The following is a 21,180-nucleotide window of genomic DNA, read 5'->3' as shown; positions in this document are numbered from 1 at the left end:
CTTGTCTCCCATATCACTCGTTGTGCCCAAGTACGAAAGGTATTTCATAGAGATGCGTGTGTCTATAGTACAGTAAGTATAAATGTAATATCAAACCTGAATGTTTTGCAAAGGTTTAAGGTTTATCTTTTGTTCATTTATTTATATTGAATTTCAAGACAGCAGTGGCCTTGTGTCAGCGCAGAATGGATACAGAACCAGTGAAAAACACAAAATGACCAAGCAATAACGTGTAAATGTTTTGACAACAACTGTGAAACTCAATGGAGAAAAAAAAGCAAATTCAGTGGATGCTGATTTTTATTCACTGGTCTAATTCTTCAGAATTTGATCCCTCGGCATGTTGTTCCTGAGATGTATATGAGTCAACACGTAATACAAAGGGTGTTTCAAAATAAACTGAGGATGAACACTGGTTAGTGTTGTAACGTCAGCTTGATGAACGGTGAGGGTGAGCCTTTAGTTGTTCCTCATGGTGCTGCTGATCCAGCTGTTGTAGCGGCACACGCGAGCGTAGACGCTGGGGTGTCCCTTCATGGCGCAGTCGTAACCCCAGGACACAACTCCCTGCAGTTGACCGTTACACACCAGAGGACCACCAGAGTCTCCCTGCAACACAAGTAGTAGAAGAAGAAGAATCACAGGTTTAGATGTTACTGGAAGTGGTCATAGTAAATCAACCGTACATGTTACGTCATCATGGTGAGCACAGTAAATCAAGATCAAAACGGTAACGCCAGTGTTTTGCTGCTCTCTCTGGTTGTTCATCCCCGTTTCATCTTTGGGTAAAGTCAGAAGAGTGAAAATATTTACTAATAACATCCATGCGTCATGATAAAACCACTATGTTGACAGATATTTGCTGTATGTGTATCACAGAAATCAAATCTTCTACTATTTCATAGAGCACTACTATTTAAAGATGCCCAACAGTGAGCACCTCCATCAACATGCAGCTAACGGTGCCAACAATGTTGTTGTGGAAGTGTAGCACCCACCCTCTATATATGAAAATATCCTGCTGGATATATATCCAAAAAATATCCTGCTGGATGTATATATATATATATATATATATATATATATATATATATATATATATATATATATATATATATATATATATATATATATATATATATATCTATATCTATATATGTGTGTGTGTGTGTGTGTAGCCCTGGGGGTTAATAATAATAATAATAATTATTAGTGGTACTAAATAACTCTCTGTGAGATATATATCCTGCTGGATTTAGTACACAGGTGTCATTTTGGTTCACCAGGGATCATTGGTGAGCAGACAAGGTGGGGGCGGAGTTTAGGAGAGAAAAGGGGGAAGGAGGAAGGAGAGGGGAAGAGCCAAGGACAGGTGTGAATGAACAGGTGTGGAAGGACAGGTGTGAATGAGGAGGTTGCTGAGCTGTTGCTGAAGGGAGGACGTGTGAGCTGGAAGGACGCGCCGCTGTCTGACGTTGTTGCAGGCGGGGCCGAGGACGACCGACGCGCCGCTGACTGAAGGAGAGAGAGTGCCGTGTTGAGAGGCAACACGGCACCGGAGCGCGCGCGCGCGCGCGTGTGTGTGTGTGTGTGCGTGCGTGCGTGTGTGTGTGTGTGTGGGGAAAAAGTCCGGTTTCTTAGTTTGACAAGTTTTGTTTCGTTGTGGCATTATGTTATTATTGTTCCCCTAAAAGGGTAGATATGATTTGAACAGTAACAAATTGTTTTAACCGAACCTGTGGTCAGTCTCTTTAATATATATATATATATATATATATATATATATATATATATATATATATATATATATCTTGAATCCTTAATTACAGGATTTTAGGCTGGATGTATGCATCATTTGCATTGTAGGAGTAAATAAACTCAATTCTTAGTGAACTGAGCAGGGGCGTTTCTAGGATTCAAGGAAAGGGGGGGCTTAGCCCCTAGAGAACTGACATGTTTGCGTCAATTTTTTTCATTGTATTTAATTTATCCATTGTTTCAGACAGTTCATAGATTGGTTCAATCAGAAAGAGTGTGATTTTGCTCTGTAGTTTTGCTTGCATTCATTCAGTATATGATAATAGAAGAGACAGAATGTCAGGGTCATAGTGAACACAAATATGAACTTTTCTCAAATAACGAGAGAGAAATACTTTTCCTGCTTGTAAAGGAAAGACGGATAAACTAGCTTTCATATCCACGTCACTCCCAAATCCAATGGATGGAGAATGGACCTGACGGTGTCAACTTTTGAGTTGTTAACTTGTTTTATTTTGAGCAGAAGGGAATAAGATTTTGATCTATTTTGTTGTCTGTGTAGTTTTTACAAACCAATGATATTTTATGCTAATTTGGACACTATCACTGAGATAAAGATGAACTAGTTCAGTGTCAAATAAACCATTCAATAGTAAAAAAAAAAACATGAATAATAAAAACATTTCAAGTACATCTTAATTATCGAATGATAAACATTGTATGATGGTACTCCTTGGTATAGTTTACGTTGAGCTAAACTCCTTGATGTAGTTTACTATGAGATAAACTCATTGGTGTAGTTTACTATGAAATAAACTCATTGGTGTAGTTTACTATGAGATAAACTCATTGGTGTAGTTTACTATGAGATAAACTCCTTGGTGTAGTTTACTATGAGATAAACTCCTTGGTGTAGTTTACTATGAGATAAACTCCTTGGTGTAATCCTGCTGTGGTTGATGAGAGACATTGGGCAGCAGCCTCCCCAAGGTCCTAGTGCCCTAAGGTTAAGTATGATGATAGGCTATTGGATTGTATTTTTAAGGGGAGAAAACATACAAACCAGAACACACGCACATATGTAGCATGTTAGAGTTATAAATAAGTTGTCCATGTGAGAAACAATAGTTTAATTTAATGACATCACCAAAATAAAAATAACATAAAATAAAAGATTTTTTATTTTTTTAAATTAATATTCGGGGCTAATTAAAAAACATCCGGGGCTAAAGCCTCGGATGTTTTAGCCCAGGGACGCCACTGGAACCGAGTCACAGACTGGTACTTGTCACTGTTCACTGAGGTTTTGTCCATCTCACCTGGCAGCTGCTGGCCCCTCCCTGCATGAATCCAGAGCAGAGCATGTTCTCGGTGAGGAGGTGGGGATAGGCGTTCTTGCAGATCCTGTCATCGACGATGGGCTGCCTCAGACACTGAAGCCTGTCAGGAAAGTTGTCTGTGGAGCGGGAAGGCAAGTCTCAGTTACTGTACCTCCCATTGTGTGAATACTACATTTACTCCAAAATGCCTTGAGTACCTTTTAAAGCGCTATGCAAATAAAATGTATTATTATTATTACTCCACATTACATGGAAGTAATGTGGTATAATATGAGTAATTTAGTGATGAGTTGACAAAATTATTTGGCAAACATTTGGGTTGCCACTTCCTTAATGTCAAGATGTGCCACTTTCCTCTAATTCATATCATAACATTTAGTTTTGGAATCACAGTATTTTTCATTATAACTCTATATATATATATATATATATATATATATATATATATATATATATATATATATAACAAATACTCTGTCCCTGCTTTAATTTGTTTGAGCCCTACATTTTGAGACCTAGAGATGCGTGTCGCATTATTGCAAAACCAACAGTAAAATGGGCCTCAGTTAACACTGATATGTATTTCCATAAAGTTGGGGGACTTGGATAATACAAAAACTCCCCTCCGCCTCCTATTACCCACTTCTGTCCAACCCAACACCTCCATTCGTCATGCAGGCGCACAGGTGAAATGATTAAGTCTCAAGACTAAAAAAATCAACTCTATGCTGCTCTAACTTAATGCTGTACGAGTCATCCTACATTATCATTTGAGACCACGCACACAACCTCTCTTCTCTCCCAGCTTCCAGACTCAACTCACTTCCGTTGGCGGCGGTGTTGCCCCACCCGGACACCAGGCAGTTCTCGTCGGCCTGCGTGCAGCGGGAGGGCAGAGATACGGTCTGGACGTTGCTGTTGAGGGAGGCCGGGCGGCTCAGTTTGATCAGCATGATGTCGTTGTCTAGATTGTTGCTGTTGTACTGCGGGTGCTTGATCATCTTGGTGGCATCAATCCACTGCTCCGTGCCCTCATTCACAGCGATGTTGTGTTCGCCAAGGCGAACCTGGATACGACTGGAGGAGGTATGACGGTTTAGAGGTCGGTTTTGTTAAAAAGGATTTATGAATACTTTAATAATCATCTTTAAAAGTCATAAAATGAATGGCTTGACTCAGTGGTGTCATTACAAAGCATATATGTGGTTAAAGAGAACATTAGCCGTGTGTGTGTGTGTGTGTGTGTGTGTGTGTGTGTGTGTGTGTGTGTGTGTGTGTGTGTGTGTGTGTGTGTGGATCTGCTCACACAAGAGTTGGATTCAGTTTCACATTTCATTGCTATAACAACCTCTATCCGAGCGACAATAATGTAATTATGCTCAGAGTTCAGACCAATAAAACCCCACTGCTGACGCACAATCAGCCAAACCTTGGTTTGATAGTAGAATATTTCATGACTTGCAGGGTACAGAAGTGGATTGTAATGCCAAAACAATTTGACTTCCTGTACTTACGACTTGTAGCAGTGAGCAGCTGACACCACCCATTGGCTAGAGATGAGGGATCCACCGCAGAAGTGATACCCGGCGTTCAGAGACACCTGATAGGGGACAGAGTTCCTGGGACACTCATAACCTCCGACAATCTTATCATCCTCAGCTGCAGCAACTGAAACAGCATGCGAGGATTAGGACATGAAACACAACCTAGAAATACTTAACCATTGCCATGAATAGCAAATGAAATACATAACAGGTTTGGAGCAGTCACAACGATACAGTCCTGTAACATGTGCATAACAGTAAAGTTAAAGTTGATCAAAACAGAATATGACAATAATAATTTGACTAGGCTCTTACACGCTGCTCCAAGCAAAGCCAGAAATACCAGGGTCTTCATGGTGACTTTTCTCTGAATGCAAGACAAAGTTCAACCTGTAACTCTTTATATACATACTGTCCAGACCTGTATGCTCCCATATTCCTCAAGGTCAGAAAGGTGAAAAACTGTTCTGGGAAAGAGCCTTATGGCTGAAGGCATCAAGACCAAGTGATAAAACTCCCTGACCCCTTAAGGGCAGTTTTAGTTACTCAGGAAGTTACTTTTGACTTATTACTCCTTTAAAAGGAATACCTTTACTTATTACTTTGTCAAAAGTTACCAAATGAATTAAACTGTATGAAAAGCTTATTATTCAGTTCATGAAATCCCTGCAGCACCTGAAGGATTGCATGACACATGTTGATCAAATCGGCAGCCGTGCTGGAGCCGTTCACTGTGTTTACCTTCATTAAATTACTCTTTTCTAACTGAGAGACCAGTGACGTGACCGGCTGAGAGTATTCGGTTCAGTTAGCAGGTGTCGCTGGTCTCAACTCAGCAGAGGACTGCAGGAACATTCAATGGATTTATCAGGAATCCATAGAAGACCTGATTAGATTTTTCTAAAACGGGATTCGATAACAATTGAGAAAAGGGCAAAGCAATAGAAAGAGCACTTTGTATATTCCTGCTTCCCAAACAGGAATCACAACACTATTATTGCAGGAAACAATAGCACACATTTGACAAACATTAAACATGTATGGTATATACAGCCATTTTAAAGTTTTTCAATTCTGGAATTACAATATTATTCGTTGTTTGTAGTCGGGTCTGCAATCTTGTCCTAGATTCAAGAATCACAAGTATTATAATAATTCAATTAATTTAATCATTGGTAAAAACATTGGCAAATGGAAGGCAACTTTTGAACATTTAAAATTTTTATTGAACATAAATAAGAAAAGAAAAATGTAGGTACAAAAATATTTAACAGGTTCAGAAATTCTTTATACAACTATGTACAGGCAGGGATCCATAGTGAGCCAATAAAGTAACAAAGCTTTGCGTGTCAGTTATTAATACTGAATAAAAAAAACACTTCCAAAGCATTCAGCCTTCAACCTACACTCCAGTGTCCCATCTACATCCATCAGCTGGGTGTGACTGCACACAGGGAAATGAGCACAACAAAGGTGACCACCTATTCTTTCAGAATAATAGCAAGTTATTGTTTAGTAGTATTGATGGGTTTTTTTAAAGGGAGGAAATGGAGGGTTTATTTCCACCATGTGTTGTGTAATAAAATGATTCTTGCTTCATAACAAATTCCTTTGAGGTAGTACACCTGAGACAAACGGGGGGAAAAGGGTGCAAAACAGCCTTGACAGAGAGAAGAAAAAAAGAAAAAAATGTCCGTAGATTAACGCATGACTCAGAAATAGCTTCTGTTCCATTAATCAGCCTGCACTTACAAATAGAAAGTTAAAAGCTCAAACACATTTATTTCCATCAGCTTGTTTGATACACATTTATTATTCAAACATACAAAAAGATTTATAAGGTACTGTGCGGCGCAAGATCACTATATTCAGTTTGCACCAACAAGGGAGAGTTTCCTCCCTCGTAGACCTTAAAATTCACAAACAGTACAAAGTAACAAATAAAGAACAGAGTGTAATGGCAGGATAAAAGCATTTAGATCACAGCATCTCTGCCGTCACAAATAAAAACAGGAAATTTCAACTGACTGAATGAGGAGGGGGTGGGTTACTGTGAGGGTTTGTCCCCTCACACGACTTGTGGATCCAGACTGAGGTTAAAATGTAGCTACACTACAATGTACACAAGGTGCCTTGAGTCAAATATGTTTATTAAGCTCTGAAGTGAAGTTGTCCCATCTGCTGCGACACCAATGCTGCGGAAAAAGGTTGTGTCGAAGTAATGTGCTGAATAAATTCTCCTCTGTGACCTTGTATTTACAAAAACACTCCGTCGCCAGCACAACAATAGATCCTCCGTTATGCAGTAATAGCTGCAATCAGGTGGTTTTAGGTCACAGTTTGTAGCTGCTATTAATTGCCTCCCGGTTGTTGTTTGGCCCCAGTTCCAGCAGAGGCTACTGACAAATTCAACAATGTTAAACTGACAGAATGTGTTGAATGAGATGGGAATACAGTGCACAAATCCAAAAAGAGTGTGCAGTTTTTCTTAATTGCACTTTCTACTTCAACAGACCAACTATCCTGCAGTCTGAAATCACATAAATAGCATTCATCCTCAGCTTCGACATATGGCTCTCATCTGGTTTGTGTGGTCAGAGGACAGAAATGAGCAAATGCATGCCATCCTCCATGAGTCTTTATTTAAGCTTCCAACATGGTGAAGACTTTCAGTGGACGCAGGTCTGTGTTTTGGCTACCCCGCTCTTATGGTCACAACAGTCGCCTTATCAGTCCTTCAAAGTCCTCCTCCTAATTTCAAGTGCATTGACCAAGATGGATATGTGGTGTGTGTTTGTGTGCGGTGTGGTGTGTGTAGTGCGAGTGGTGTGTATTTTGTACTAGTTTAAGAAGCGACGGCAGCGTCTTGTACTGCAGTTGCAGTGCAGCTTGCTTTTCTCATCCTCGATGGGGAATTTGTAGTCATAGGTCAGTTCTTCGCCCCGGTAGATCTTCCTCAGGGCGAAGATGACGATGTGTTTGCGGCCGTCCACGTTGATGACGCGGGAGTAGCAGTTCGGCTCGCATGAGTGGTTGATGAAACGAGCCGCGTTGCCTTGCATTGTCGCGTCCACCACGTCGAAGTCGTCGATGCGGAACATGTAACAGCCAATGCCCTGATGGAGAGATTCAACAACCCAGTTAGTCGTCATTTTCACATTTCAAATACATTCGATATTTTGAGATTATAATCCTTATGATTTTCCAGTTTTTGATACTATTTGTGGTCTGCATTTGTTCTGCAATAGCCCTTTTAAAGTATTTACATACTGGAATTACCCCTCTTCACAATATTATTCATTGTTCATGGTGGTGTCTGCAATCCTGCCCTAGATTCAAGTTAATAACCCACATTTCATTACTACTGCTGCTTATCATGAAAAGCTGCAACTAATGCAGATTAATTTAATAAATCCATTAATTGTTGAAGCTCTACATTAAACAGAAATGAACACGCATGATAAAGGAAGCAGAAACAATCATGATGACTTCTCATTACAACCTTAACTTTACTTTGGTTACTTACCTTGCCGTCGTAATATTTCTCCCGCTTATCAGTCAGAACAGAGCGAATGACGATGCCGGCGTACTCGATCACCATCTCGCCAGCCTCAATGTTCCGCTTGCAGAAAAGGCCGCGACCATGAATTTCAGATCTGAGAGGATTACGTTAAATACAGACAGTTAAATACATTTGAGAACAATTTGGGACCATAAACAAAATGTAATTTCTTTATTTTCATTTTTTTGTTGACATTACCTGTAAACTCCTACTGCTTCTTTGGAGATTTTTTCCAGGTGTCTGAATCTCATTGCCATGGGAAGCTCACTGCTGGTGGCTCGCCTGTCAGAGAGAGGCACAGAATAGGTGGCGTCAACAAGGACATGGCATTTGCTAAATTACCATCTTTAGAGTTCCTGTTCGTGGTAGAGAGCAGTGGGTTTAAACTTTAAGTTTCAAGAAAGTGACACAAAGGTAATCCCCTAACCTGGAAGACTTCAGTGGGAATTCATCCTCCTCCTCATCAAAGGGGCCCAATATCTCAGGGAGCTCTCTGTGCTGTGATGCCAGGAAGTTGAACATATCAAAAGTCGCTTTCCTGGTTATAGAAAGAAAATAAAATCAATTTGAAGTGTACCACAACATTTAACTGATCAAATATGAATAATAAAAAAGTAACTATGTCTGTACCGTGTGTAGACTTCAGTCCGAGCGCAGCCACTCGGATTGAGTGGAAGCTCTTCCTCGATGTCATCGCAGCGGTGGAAGCGGAAACGGTGGCGCTTGCAGTTTGCGGCGCCCTGCAGTTGCTCCAGCAGGAAGATGACGGCGTCGTGGACGACGCCGAGCACCCGTGGCCCGCCCATCCCTCCCAGAGGCAGCTGCTTCAAATGGAAGCCTGCTCGGGCTTCGAGGACGCCGTCAATCACCGCACGCCAGGCGACTGAGTGAGGAGAGCGATAAGGAGGGTGTGAGAGCAAAGCTGCCAACATGCTGACAATTTTATTCTTTTAGTCGCTCCTCTCAAGCACTATGTAGCTCAAACACATCATGTCTAGAATACTATTCATCAACATTGTTTACATAGTCAGAGCACAGGACAGTGACCAAGCGGCTCTTACCCTCTATGCTGTTCGCTTTAACACTGAAGCCATCATCGCTGGTGATTTCAAAACGCAGGTGGGGCTGGTTCATATACGTCCTCTTTCTGTATTTGGGTGCAGATGCATCTTCTTCCGAGCTAAAACCTGGAGAATGAAATGAGCCTTAATTGTAAAAAAAAAAAGACACTATATAGTGTAAAGAAAATATTTAAAGAATATTTCCACATTGGATTACATTAAATTAACTTTTTTTGTCATCAAGAAGAGTAGCTGTTGATTACTAATGGACATCCAAACAAATAAATATTGAATTAGTTGCAAACCTGAATAAGGGCCCCATTCGGAGAGGTCTCCATGGCGAGCACTGACCCACATGTGCGTTTTACCGTGAATCTGACTCTTACATTGTGCCGTTGGGGGAGGGTTCTCAACCAAGGGATGCCTGAGCAGAAAGAGCAAACAATTAATTTATAAATAATAATGAACAAAATTCAATAATGTACAGGCATGTTCAGAGAACTTGTGCATTTGGTTAATAAAATAATAAAATAAAAAAGCCTGTTTTGGCAAGCAATACTACTTAAAATGTTTTAAACATAAAGTTTCAATGTTTAAATTGTTTTCATCTTCCTTAAATCACTTTTAATCCAGAATTTCCTCCTTTTAAATGGATTTATTTTTAAATGTATGTTACCTGAGACAAATCATTTGCCTCTTAACATTATAGAGTGATAAGGCTTGATGAGGGAGCCGTTAATTAGAACTAACCTGGTGGGTGCAGGAGGTGGTAGTGGTGGAGCAGTAATTCTCAACTGCTCAGGCTCAGGCAAACTGTTCTCCTGGTCCATGTCGAGGATATCCATCACTGATGGAGCTTTCATTCTCACACCACTCGGCCTGTTGGAAGAAAACAAGAAACATTTATGTGATGTAATACACCGATTCCTGAGACTTTGACTACTCTAAGTAAACAGCAACAGTAAAGGTGTACGTTTTTACAACAATGTACAACAGGCTAAGTGAACATAACAAGAATCTTAAAGGATAACAGCATGAAAATGGACAGCTGACCTTTACGGTTTAAAATAATGCCGATCGTATAAAAGATAAAAAAAATAATAATGCAAAAAATTCAATTCATCCCTCAATTATTTGTACTTTTATCATTTTACAACCAACCCAATTATGAAGATTGTGGCAGGTTCAATAATAGTTTATCCTGAGTTGTAACCTAAACGTGCATTGCAGCACAGCTACTTTTTTTTCCCTTCACTTGTGTACTTTGGTAGTTATTTTTAAATATATAATCTTATATTCTCTTGTACATTTCAGTAAAAACTATGAGAAAATGTAATCTTTGAATACCTGGCGTCATCAACTTCATCCAGCTCACTTGATGGATCCCTTAAGAAGTCAGTCTTGGATTTCTTCCTGGAGGGCCGCTCAGAGACTAATGACACTCTCTTGACTCTCACCTGGTGGCATGATGGAGCAGGTGTTGGTTGTGGGCTGACATTTGGTTCATTGGGGAAACCACTAAGAGACTCTAAGGGTGCAGCCTGTGATTGATCTGGTACCTCCGAGTCTTGAAACATGGACGGACTTGGAAGTCTGGCCTTTGGCCGCAGAGTTTTACTGAGGATGAGGGGTTGCGTCTTTGGCTCTTCGCGGTGGGTCGCCATGGCTCTGTCAATAATAGCCTGGGCTGTGCTTTCTTTAATGTTGGAGAAAGCCGCTTCAGGAACACTCTGCACACCGACAGGAGTTGTGGGAGCTGGAGTCCCAATGCTTTTCACAGGCACGACTCTAAAAATGACTTTTCTCTCGGATGTCGCTGTGTTGTTACTGGCAGAGGGGACAGCTGTGGCGGAGAGGCCGGAACGAGGCTTTATTACGACACGAGGGACTGAGCGCTGCAGGGCATTACCACTGTGAAGAATCTTGGCAATCTGGCTTATTTTGTTGTAGGCAGGAGAGTTTGTACTGAGGGACTGATAAGTGTTTGATCTCGGGTCTTTGATAAGAATCTGACCTTGTCGGTTGACTAGAAGGACCTGAGGAGCAGGAGCCGGGGTCAGAGGCGAGCTAGTGGCTGCAGCTTGATTTGGAATTGCAACTTGCTGCTGACTTCCTGTCCTCGAGTTGTCAAAGCGAATGGCGATGGTTCTTCCCGTTGAGGCACCAGGCTGGATAGGTACGTTTAGACCATTGATCACAATGGGGGAGGTGACTGCACGTGGAATTACACAAACTGTGGCAGCAGCAGGGGACGCCGATGCATTATTTACAGTCTGTGTAGGTCGAGGGGGCAACATCAATTTGAATTTGCGCTGCTGTGGAAGACACGGCTTTGGCGACAAGCGTTTGAAGTTTGAAACCGGCCGTTTTGTCTTCACAATGATGGTTTTCATCTGAGTTGTGGGAGATCTTTTGGTTTTACGCTCTGGAGCCGGAGAACACTCTGGAGAGTAGTCAGGGTCATTCAAATCATCTTTAAACCCTTCAACGGAATCTGCCGATGAGCTACTGTCATCTTTATTGGCAACTTCGATGATCCTTGGGCACATCGCAGCGCCATCTTCGATGATCTTTGGGCACGTCGCAGCGCCATCTTCGGCAGAAATAAAATGGCCTGTAGTAGAATCCAAAAACAACTCATTTTGAAGGGTTGGTGTTTCAGTGCTCATCTGGATCACTTCCTCCTGAAATGACATATCATCGTTTCCGTAACCTGCTTCAAGAATTTCCGATGGTGGGCAACTTCCCTGAAACTCTGGGTCAGCTGACTTTGACACAGTGTAGATTGGCTCCAACCGCTTTAGAGCGACCGTTAGACGTTTAGTAGGTGTATTATGGTTGCCGTGAACCTTATTCTCTCCATCTTCTCCTTCTGTGTCTTGAGCTTCATCGTCCACCACCTCGCTTTCATCACTTTCTGACCCGCCGTCCGCTCCATCCAACTGTGAGATTGACTGTGTTGAAGTGAGCTGTCCTGAGGTTTCCGAGCTGCTAGCTGCGTCGCACACCACTGTGCGTGAAAATTTTAAGTAATGGCTTGAGTCTTCATCTTCTGAATTCTCCCGATTATCTACTTGCATTTCCACATGTTGCACTACGCCCTCCACCTCTCCTCGCCCGCCTTGTGCTCCGCAGTGAAGTGCCACGTTCTCCGTGAGCAAAGCCTCATCAAACTCAAGCTTAGCATTCAGCATGGAGGCCACTGCTACCTCTGTGTCAGTATCAAACACAGTGTAAGGCAGCTCCTGAGCCATCAGGTGAGCTACCTCCTCTTCCAGGTTATCAGGGGCGAGTGAGATCCCATTGGTTGTGGCCACTGCTGCATCTTCTGCCTCAGATGATGCTAGGAAGTCATGGGGAACCTCTGCAGAAACTGGAGTTGTGATCTTGAAGTTTTGCCTCCCTCTGGGGGAGTGAGTGATTGCTCCTCTTCGAGGCGACAGCGCTGCAGAAATGCTGGAGTTGGATCGGGGCGGGGAGCTCCAGACCGGTGATGCTGAGTTTTGTCGTGACAGAGGCGGCGAGGCTGCACCCAGGGTTGATGACCTCGGAGGGGAGCTGAACAGAGCACATCTGGAGCTGATGGTGCCACCAGAGCGGAGGGTCATCGGTACAGATGGGTCGCTGTCTGTTGGCGAGGAACTGCATCGGCTTCTTGATGAGAGCCTGCGAGGCCGCCGGGTGTCCTCCAGGTCCCTCAATGTCAGGATGTGATGCGATTTGGGAAGAGCCGAACCTGAAACATCAAATAACAAAAGAGTAAAGATGAGGCAACAATGCTAATAGGGTCTACTTCAAAAATACAATGACATTTAACACTCAAAATAAAAAATAAAAAAATCTTCTTAAACCATTTACCTGGGGATGGAAGAGGTCGGGATGATCCTCCTGCTGGTCTCCTCGTCTGTGAGTAACCAGGACTTTTGGATCCAGGCGAGTTGTGCAGTTTAGAGTTGGGCGATGGAGTAGTGGACTTTATAGGGCTGGATGTAGAACTTAAACCTTCCGGGGAATCCATATCTGGCAAAAAAAAAAAAAGTGTCACGTTGTAAAATTAACATTTCATGAAAACCAAAAGAACAGTTGGATCAGTATTAATGAAGGATTTAGCTTTTAATTAATTTATTTCTAAACAGAAAGTTCCTGCTGACCTCTGTGGCGGTTGGGGCTGTGGATTATGGTGTGATTCTCTTCTTTGTCCCATCTCGGATCCTGTTCCTCACCAGGGAGAGGTGTGCTCACTTCTGTCACTTTACAGGTGTACTTGCAACGTCTTCGGGGGTCGACAGTGCTCCAGTACAACCGAGAACATCTGGAGAAGGAAGAATGCGTTCATGTAAATAAAAAAAGAGGAGTAATAATTATGCCCCATTAGGCACCAAAGTTCCAAAAAGTATTTGTTTTTGTACTATACGTAATAAGAGATACGGTTACCAGTTGTATAAGGACAATGCCCACTTACTGATAACCAACAGGATAAAGCATCCTCCCATTTGACGACAGCTCAGACAACACACCAAGTTTCTGAATCTGCAGAGAGCCTGGTAAAAATGAGAAAAGAAAGAAAACATGTTACAGCTGATTAAAGGCATTCTGGTATGTGGCAGTAACATTGCATCCCTCTATGGAATAACATGAACAGGAGTCGAGTGGCTCAAACCAACAACAGCCAAGATATTCTTACCTATGGTCATGTTTATGGATTCTGGGTCAAGGCCTGTGAGGAACTTTCTTCTAAGATTGATCCCATCAAAATCCACATATACCCGCCGAGGCACTTCAAAACCTTTCCCAGACACCATCTAGTATGATAAGGTCGTAAAGTAAGGTAAAGCATAATCAATACAATGTAGAGAAAATCAGCAGGTGTGAGGTGTGCGTGGGTAAACAGGTGAAGTAATGCTTGGATAAAAATGTTAATCTGTAACTATAATACAAACAAAAAAGTTATTTGGGGGCGATATTGTGTCTATACCTTTGCACTGACAAGATCCCTATGATTGAAGCAGTACACCTTCCTGTCCAGCTGAAACACACAGTTCTGGGCACGAGCACACATGAAGTGGAAATTACTCTGGCAGGTGGAAAGACAGCAGCCCACAGTGGCCCCCGACTGCCCACAGCGATCACAACGCTGCAGAAGGAAGGACACAAAATAAACAAAGTACTTTACTTTTATATACATAACTCCACAGCTAGCTCACAGAGTTACGGAACTAGTGCCAATCCTAAAACACAAATAAACCTCTAGCGACAAGAAACATATACTTTGTCTTTGGGTAATAGCTTACCAGGTGGCGCCCTCTTGAGACAGCGCTGTGCACTTGCAAAAGAGCACTATTGTCCTCATACACCTCTGCAGACCAAAGGCAGCAGTTAATGTGGGCCCACTCATTCTGTCCCAGGTACAACAGCCGTCCTGCATCCTATCGAAAGGAAAACACATTCACATCACTTAATAAGCAGTAGAGTAGCCATTGTTTTTGTGTAAGATGAAATGCAGAACATTTAGAAATATGTCTAATCAGAACAGTAATATAATGTGCAGCCACTGCAAACATGATTCATCCTGTTTCAGAATCCGCGAGTGAAGCTAAAACAACTAGTTGAATATCTTTGGGTTTTTTAACTGTTGGTTAAGTTTTCAAGTTTTTTTCCTTCTTTATAATGTGTTATAGACAAATTGGTTAATCAAGGAAATAATCTGCAGATTCATGATGATGTAAATGTGTATTAGTTGCAGCCCTTGTAGTAAAAACAGTGAAATTCACCTTTGGAGCATAGTCTCCATTTCTTTGACACAAGGCACACTGCCTCATATCTTCAGTCTTGGTTGTTTGCAGATCACTCTTCACACCTGGAAGTAAGAATACCAAATGAACAAATGCATGTTTTAAACCTGAGAAAACTAAAATAAGTGAGGTACCCATGCGGCAACCTTGTCATCCCGCTTTATTATTTGCCTCTCATTCACCAATTCACTCTCACAAATTCCTACACAGATGGTGGTGGAGCTGCCATGAAAGGGGCCGGCCTGCCCATCAGGAACAACTTCAGGTTATTTTGTTTAATATGTAGACTAATTAATCCCCAACGATTTCCTTCTTGACAACAATTGGAAAAGTTACTAGTATTATTGGACGGATAAATACTAAATAGCACATTATTTTTGTATACGCAAATATGAAACCTGTAAAGATACGATCCTTCCCTACTAAAAATTAACAGCAGTTGGGTGTCCGAAGGTTCTGACAAAGATCACAGCCATCAGCAGAAATGGTGCAGAACAGGCTACAACGGTTTCCATACCACGTGAATACAGAGGACGGTCGTGCGGTGCATCAGACTGCTGTGTAGTGACCGAGGACAGCAACGAGTCAGTTCTCCCCGCCTCTTGGCCCAGAGTCTCTTTGGACTGGTATGTCCTTTCCAGCCACTGTGCATAGCTGTGCTCCTTAGATGGTGGGAGGACCGCCTCAGGAAGCATAGCACTACAGCGTGAAGAAGACCGGGTCAGAGAGGTCAAATATACATACCGAGTGAATATTTAATGCTTAGATATTGAGGGAATAATGTTAAGTTTACTGCACATGGTAATTACCTTGGGAAGTCATGGGAGAATGTGTTCCACTTTTTCAGAAAACTTGCAGGAAACCAACTGAACACCTGCTCAATCAGCTGCAAGAAAAACACAATTAAAATAAGAAAATGATGGTGAATATTGCAGTCCATTTGTGGACATTTTGGGCAAATGTTACTCAAAACAGTAACTACAAATATTAAAGACTACAGTCTTTAATATTTGTTTAATGGCTCAGCTCCACATTCCAGCTTGTCAATTCAGACAAAGATAACCATGAAAACAGAAACTGGAGTTGAAATGAAAAGTAAAGAAGATTTTCATTGGAAATCATTGAAAATATGAGTCTCTAAAAATAAACTTAAACCGTGGGAGATTTGGAAGGGAAGCTTACTTTAAGATAGCGCGCCCTGGCCTGACTGGTTGGTCTCTGGTCCTGAGGGAGAATCTCCTCCTCCTCCTCCTCCTTCAACCACTTCCTCATCACAGAGACAACATCGGCATGGAAAGCTTTCTGAGGAAGCAAGAAGGGAAAAAAGGAGGTCAGGGATTCAATTACGGGAAACTTGCAAGGGTGGGTTTCAGAAAAAATAATTACATAACTGATTTCATTACCATCTTTATTGATTTCTCTCAGCTGAATGTGGCAACACTTGCTGTATTCTATCTATTACTCTCCGAGTTCTCACACACGCACACACCTGTTCTTAGCGGATAATCAGGAAGAATATACTCACTATTGAGGTGTAACCACCCCCTTTAAACTTCTTGTCCACGGCCTGTAGATCACACACTGGTTGCTGTTCCCTGAAAAATTGTGTGTTGCTTGGGTCCCGACACTGAAAGAGAAAAAGAACAGTTAAAATAAGATGACTAATCCTGCAATCTGGTTGAGAGGACCAGGCTTCCGTTTTGTTTATTACTCTCAAATGTAAGGATCTTGGGATATTATCTGCCAAAGTCCCTTGGGGAAACTCTTACCATTTTACACATAAGGAGGTGCTGTGTGGTGTCGTCAGAGAGTAGGTCAGTGAGCACCTCCTCCAACCCGGCTATCAGCCTGCTCTGCAGCTCCTCCTTCAAGCTGCTGTGTTCAGTTTGGCGCTTGCTGCAGGGTGAGCAAGTAAAAAACACGTCCCCTGGTCGGCTTGACAGCAACCCAAACAGCTCATCTGTGATGACAAACAGACACATTTTAGAGGCCATATTGTTTATTAAGGTTAGATCTGAAGTATTATGTTGTACATAATACTATACCCCTCTTTAAATAATCAAGATGTTGTTGAAATGTAATCCTAAACCCTTGTATTATTTTACATGTAACAACCGATGTTTCATTGTGCAACACTTGATTCGTTCTCTTATTGGAAATGATCATATTCTACCAAATACGGAAACTTAAGATGGTGTTAGCCGATGGAAGTGTTTGGTTGGAATGAAAACTCTGGATCATTTTGAAATTTCCCTGATGAATAAACAGAGTGTTACTCACCTGAAAGTCCTTCACATGCGTGATGAATCCAGTGGCTGCAGACTAAACACTGAATCATCTTCGTGTATTGGTTGTTGTTGTCGTCGTAGCATTTATGGCAGACTGTGCAGAAATTGCCTGATGTAGATACAGATCTTATATTAGTCACATGATCAATTTCAAGTCCAGGTCGTCCATTGAAAAATTACCAGATTTGTTTGGTTGGTAACTGTAGCATTGTCGTTTGTAAGCGCACGCGCACGCACACGCACACGCACACACACACACACACACACACACACAGCTCGCTTAAGGGTTGCTTGAATGGGCTATACATCCACACATGAGGCCCAAAGGCTCTTTGACAATGCCCAGAAACATCCCAAACACAGCATATTCACAAGTGATGACGTCTTACCTTTTTTGTGGAGAGAAGTGCAGTCAGGACAAAGATCCTGCTCGTGGTTCCAGGCCAAGTCCCAAGACTTTCCAGGTGTTACGCCGCAGCTTTTACACCGAATGCATGTCATGCACACCTGCACGTACACAAGAATGTCACAAAACATTTCCCCCCAGGATTTCTCTCTCAATATCCTTAGGATGTGACAAAACAAAAACATGTATGGCTATTAAAGTAATTACCCAGGGCATGTTGCAGTTCATAGGTTTAGGGTAGGTTGGTCCCAAGCAGGAAGGGTGGTATGCGGTTTGGCATCTCCGACACTGTAACACTGGCTAGAGAGGAAAAATTAAATCAATGAGTTATTTAATGGTGTAACTATTTGACTAGCACCTCTTCAGCATGTGATCCCTCAAATTTGCAAACATGCTACTAATAATCTTAATAAAATGTTCACGTTCCACTAAGACAATTTCCATTTATACATTTCTCTGAAAGAAATTTTATATTGCAAAGTGGACCAAATGAATTGCCAGTGTCTATGTATCATTTTCAAATTACATTAAATATTTCATTACCCGTGTGTTTGAGACTGTAACCTTCTTTCTATCTTTTTAAAAGATAGGCTCACAACTTTCAGGAGGAGAAATGATTACAGCAAGTGATCCCAGTTTCAAAGTATACATGGGAACACGACTATTGCATTAAGATGGACTTGAAAAATTGTGAACATATCTTTAAAACACATTTAGGAGACTTTTTAGCTTCGACATCATACTGCGAGTGATGATGGGTTGCATACTTTTGTGCTCTTGCTTCGGCGGCCACACACGTGACAAAATTTGCAGCGTCTGCAGCACCAGTTCTCCTTGTTCTCCTTCTGGGGGCGCTCCTCTGGTGAGAGGCAGAAACTGTGGAAAGGCTCACAGCAGATCTGGCAGAATATCATCTGATGGAAGTGTGAAGCAAAAGTTATTATTGGCTCTGCAGAGCACCAAAACAAACTTAAGCAAACACAGGCTTGGAGATACGATGTGTCAAATGTTAGCAACAAAAAACACTATTCTAGCTCTGGTAAAGAATTACCTCGTGACGTCCTTTACTAGCGCAGAGCAGACAGACAGGTTGTGGTGTCGTGGGGACAGAGGTGAGGACGCTGAGGCCGCCCATTAGCCATACGTTCTGGACAGCACAGTCCTCCTGGTGAATACAACGAAAGAAATAGAAAGTAAGAACAAAGGGATCAGTTTCTTCTTTGGTATTCTGATGATGCATGACCTCATTAACTTGTCTCAAACATATAAAAATAAGCAGCTTCATAATGATACCAGAACAAGTGCAAAATATATAAATACCATACACCACAATAAAAATAAAAAATAAATAAAAACTCACCTTGAAGTCTACGCGAATCTTGTACTTGTTCTGCAACAAGCCCTTTTGGGGAAACCCGTTAGTTAATCCAGTCAGGGTGTTCACTGACGCACACTCTGCAGGATTCTGGGAATGAAGGACATAGTGTTTGTCAGTTGAGAGACAGTGTTTCGTCACTGTCTCTTTTTCACAACCGTCCTCCTCCTCCTCCTCCTCCTCCTCCTCTTCAGGCTGATGCCCTCGTCTGTCATTCTGCTCCTCTTGCGTGCCCTCCTGTAACTCTGTGTGAGGATCCACTGTCTGAGGGGGGACTTGTACAGTTTTATCTTTGTTAGCGCTATGTGTCTCCGTCAAAACATCTGGGTCCTGCACCTCAGACTCTGGATGTTTCTGAAAACACAACTTTGCCGAGGCCCCTGTCAGAGCTGAGTGCAGTATGGACTGGGGGTGTTGTTGAGATGGTGATGATATACATTTGTGCAAATGCAAGGCTGACTGCACCACAGCCTGGGGCAAACGGTGCAAACGTAAAAGCAGAGATTTCTGTGAAGAGTCTGTTATCGTATGCAGGGGAAGTGGAGCATCAGGAGGCGTTACAGGCTGGGACAGTTCTGGAGGACACTGTGGTGTGGAATGTGATGATTGTGAAATAGCAGGCTGCGTTAAAAGCTGGGACGATATTAGATGCGACTGGGAGGCACATTGATCTGGACTCTGGGGACTCTGCCCCGTCTTTTTCAAAACAGACTGCAGGAAAATATCAGGCAGACGGTGTAAGTGTATTTGGAGCTGCTGCTGCAGCTTCGGCATTGGGCTTCTGGGTGGGCTGGTTTCGGGTAAAGTTTCTCTGGGCTCCATCTCCTCCATGTTCTCCTGTTCCTGTGGAGGAGGGGACTGCCTAAGCCAACCAGCACGACAGGTACCAAAGTGACACGAATTCTAGTGACATGCAGAGGCGGCGACTGGCAGCAGCCAAAGTGACAGAAAAGGAGAGGAGTGCTATGACTTTGAGAATGTTAGCCAGGAATAAGAGGTAAGTAAAGGTAAAGAAGATGCATTAGGCTGCAGCAGAGATACGCATTAAGTAAAAGGTGTTCAAGAACCGCCAGATAATCACAAAAGCGAAACAACTGGCTTATCATTTTGCTAACATTTAGTATATAAACTACTGTCTATATACAAAAAAAACACATTTACAAAAAATGTGTCAGGTTAAGTGTCATTTAAAAAGGCGGACATCTCTGATGCGTCAGCTGAACAAGGAAAATGGGAAGATAACAAGAGAAATCGTCAACCTTGTTGTGAAAGACATTTTCATTTATAGATTTATTCCTCCCCATTACTGAACCTGGAACTACAGGTTTAAGGTTGATAGAGTAAAACGTTCTCTCAGTTTGTTAGTTTTAGAAGGTTTGTGTATTTTCCCAATGCAATATGTATGTAGCTTGATTGCGAGAAAAAGAATATGGTAGAATCATAATTTATAAGGCTCTTTAATGATCTCTGCATTTTATTGTTTGTTTTAAAGGTGGCTTTTTTATTCTAAGGAGACAAAAAAAAAAAATTAAAAATTTGGCCAAATGCACATATAGATGGGCATAGCTTGAGCAGCACATTCAAAAAAATAAAAATGATATATCAAATTTATTTCGCATTTACCAATTAGATATATGCATTTCCTGAACAGTGGGTCTCCACCAATAACCTGTACATTTGTTTTGCACCCACCAGAAAACTGTCGACAACCATGTCAACCATAGACAAATCTGCAGCAAACAAAAGTCCATAAATTGTTTGAAACCATGAAAAGCCACTTGTCGCTTTGGTTACAATGCTACTTATATAGACCACATCTTGCACTCTGTTTATTGTTTAATGTTATGCACCACACACACACACACACCACGACAAATTCCTTGCATGTGAAAACACACATGGCAATAATTGGTTCTGATGATGTTGAGCAAGATGGAGTTATTGGCTCGTGGCAACACAAACCAATGAGTCAATCGTCAAAGAGGAGCAGCGTGGCCGTATGCATGGGTACATGTCATGATAACTTGACAAAACCAGACAAACACAGATGGAGA

The 21,180-nt window shown here is 41.9% G+C and overlaps 2 protein-coding genes across 2 annotated transcripts in view; both read right to left on the bottom strand.

Moving 5' to 3' along the window:
• Positions 1–459: 459 nt before the first annotated feature.
• On the bottom strand, positions 460–4,997 carry LOC306749197 (trypsin-like; the record flags this gene model as incomplete). The annotated part of the gene is made up of 5 exons (XM_079232458.1): positions 460–609; positions 3,078–3,214; positions 3,922–4,175; positions 4,613–4,766; positions 4,958–4,997. The coding sequence occupies 5 exons, from the start codon at positions 4,995–4,997 to the stop codon at positions 460–462; spliced, it is 735 nt and encodes a 244-aa protein (XP_079088584.1).
• An 895-nt stretch (positions 4,998–5,892) lies between these two features.
• The window catches only part of kmt2ba (lysine (K)-specific methyltransferase 2Ba), a gene marked incomplete at its 5' end in the record, with an annotated part of 28,129 nt that continues 12,841 nt past the window's right edge, over positions 5,893–21,180 (bottom strand). The window contains 27 exons of the mRNA XM_079231500.1: positions 5,893–7,758; positions 8,169–8,298; positions 8,403–8,486; positions 8,632–8,742; positions 8,835–9,087; positions 9,266–9,391; positions 9,571–9,689; positions 10,016–10,144; positions 10,613–13,001; positions 13,124–13,285; positions 13,417–13,577; positions 13,728–13,806; positions 13,950–14,067; positions 14,241–14,399; positions 14,557–14,691; positions 15,037–15,122; positions 15,575–15,756; positions 15,867–15,943; positions 16,240–16,359; positions 16,583–16,684; positions 16,827–17,017; positions 17,338–17,454; positions 17,735–17,852; positions 17,959–18,051; positions 18,519–18,665; positions 18,803–18,916; positions 19,112–19,216. Coding sequence (XP_079087626.1) covers positions 7,483–7,758; positions 8,169–8,298; positions 8,403–8,486; positions 8,632–8,742; positions 8,835–9,087; positions 9,266–9,391; positions 9,571–9,689; positions 10,016–10,144; positions 10,613–13,001; positions 13,124–13,285; positions 13,417–13,577; positions 13,728–13,806; positions 13,950–14,067; positions 14,241–14,399; positions 14,557–14,691; positions 15,037–15,122; positions 15,575–15,756; positions 15,867–15,943; positions 16,240–16,359; positions 16,583–16,684; positions 16,827–17,017; positions 17,338–17,454; positions 17,735–17,852; positions 17,959–18,051; positions 18,519–18,665; positions 18,803–18,916; positions 19,112–19,216 — 5,883 coding nt within the window. The 3' untranslated portion in view covers positions 5,893–7,482. The remainder of the gene's footprint in view (positions 7,759–8,168; positions 8,299–8,402; positions 8,487–8,631; positions 8,743–8,834; positions 9,088–9,265; positions 9,392–9,570; positions 9,690–10,015; positions 10,145–10,612; positions 13,002–13,123; positions 13,286–13,416; positions 13,578–13,727; positions 13,807–13,949; positions 14,068–14,240; positions 14,400–14,556; positions 14,692–15,036; positions 15,123–15,574; positions 15,757–15,866; positions 15,944–16,239; positions 16,360–16,582; positions 16,685–16,826; positions 17,018–17,337; positions 17,455–17,734; positions 17,853–17,958; positions 18,052–18,518; positions 18,666–18,802; positions 18,917–19,111; positions 19,217–21,180) is intronic.

Source organism: Taurulus bubalis, assembly GCF_910589615.1.
Source record: "Taurulus bubalis genome assembly, chromosome: 16".
Lineage (NCBI taxonomy): Eukaryota > Metazoa > Chordata > Actinopteri > Perciformes > Cottidae > Taurulus > Taurulus bubalis.
The sequence above is the reverse complement of the archived record's forward strand: the minus strand, read 5'-3'. Positions and strand labels throughout refer to the sequence as shown.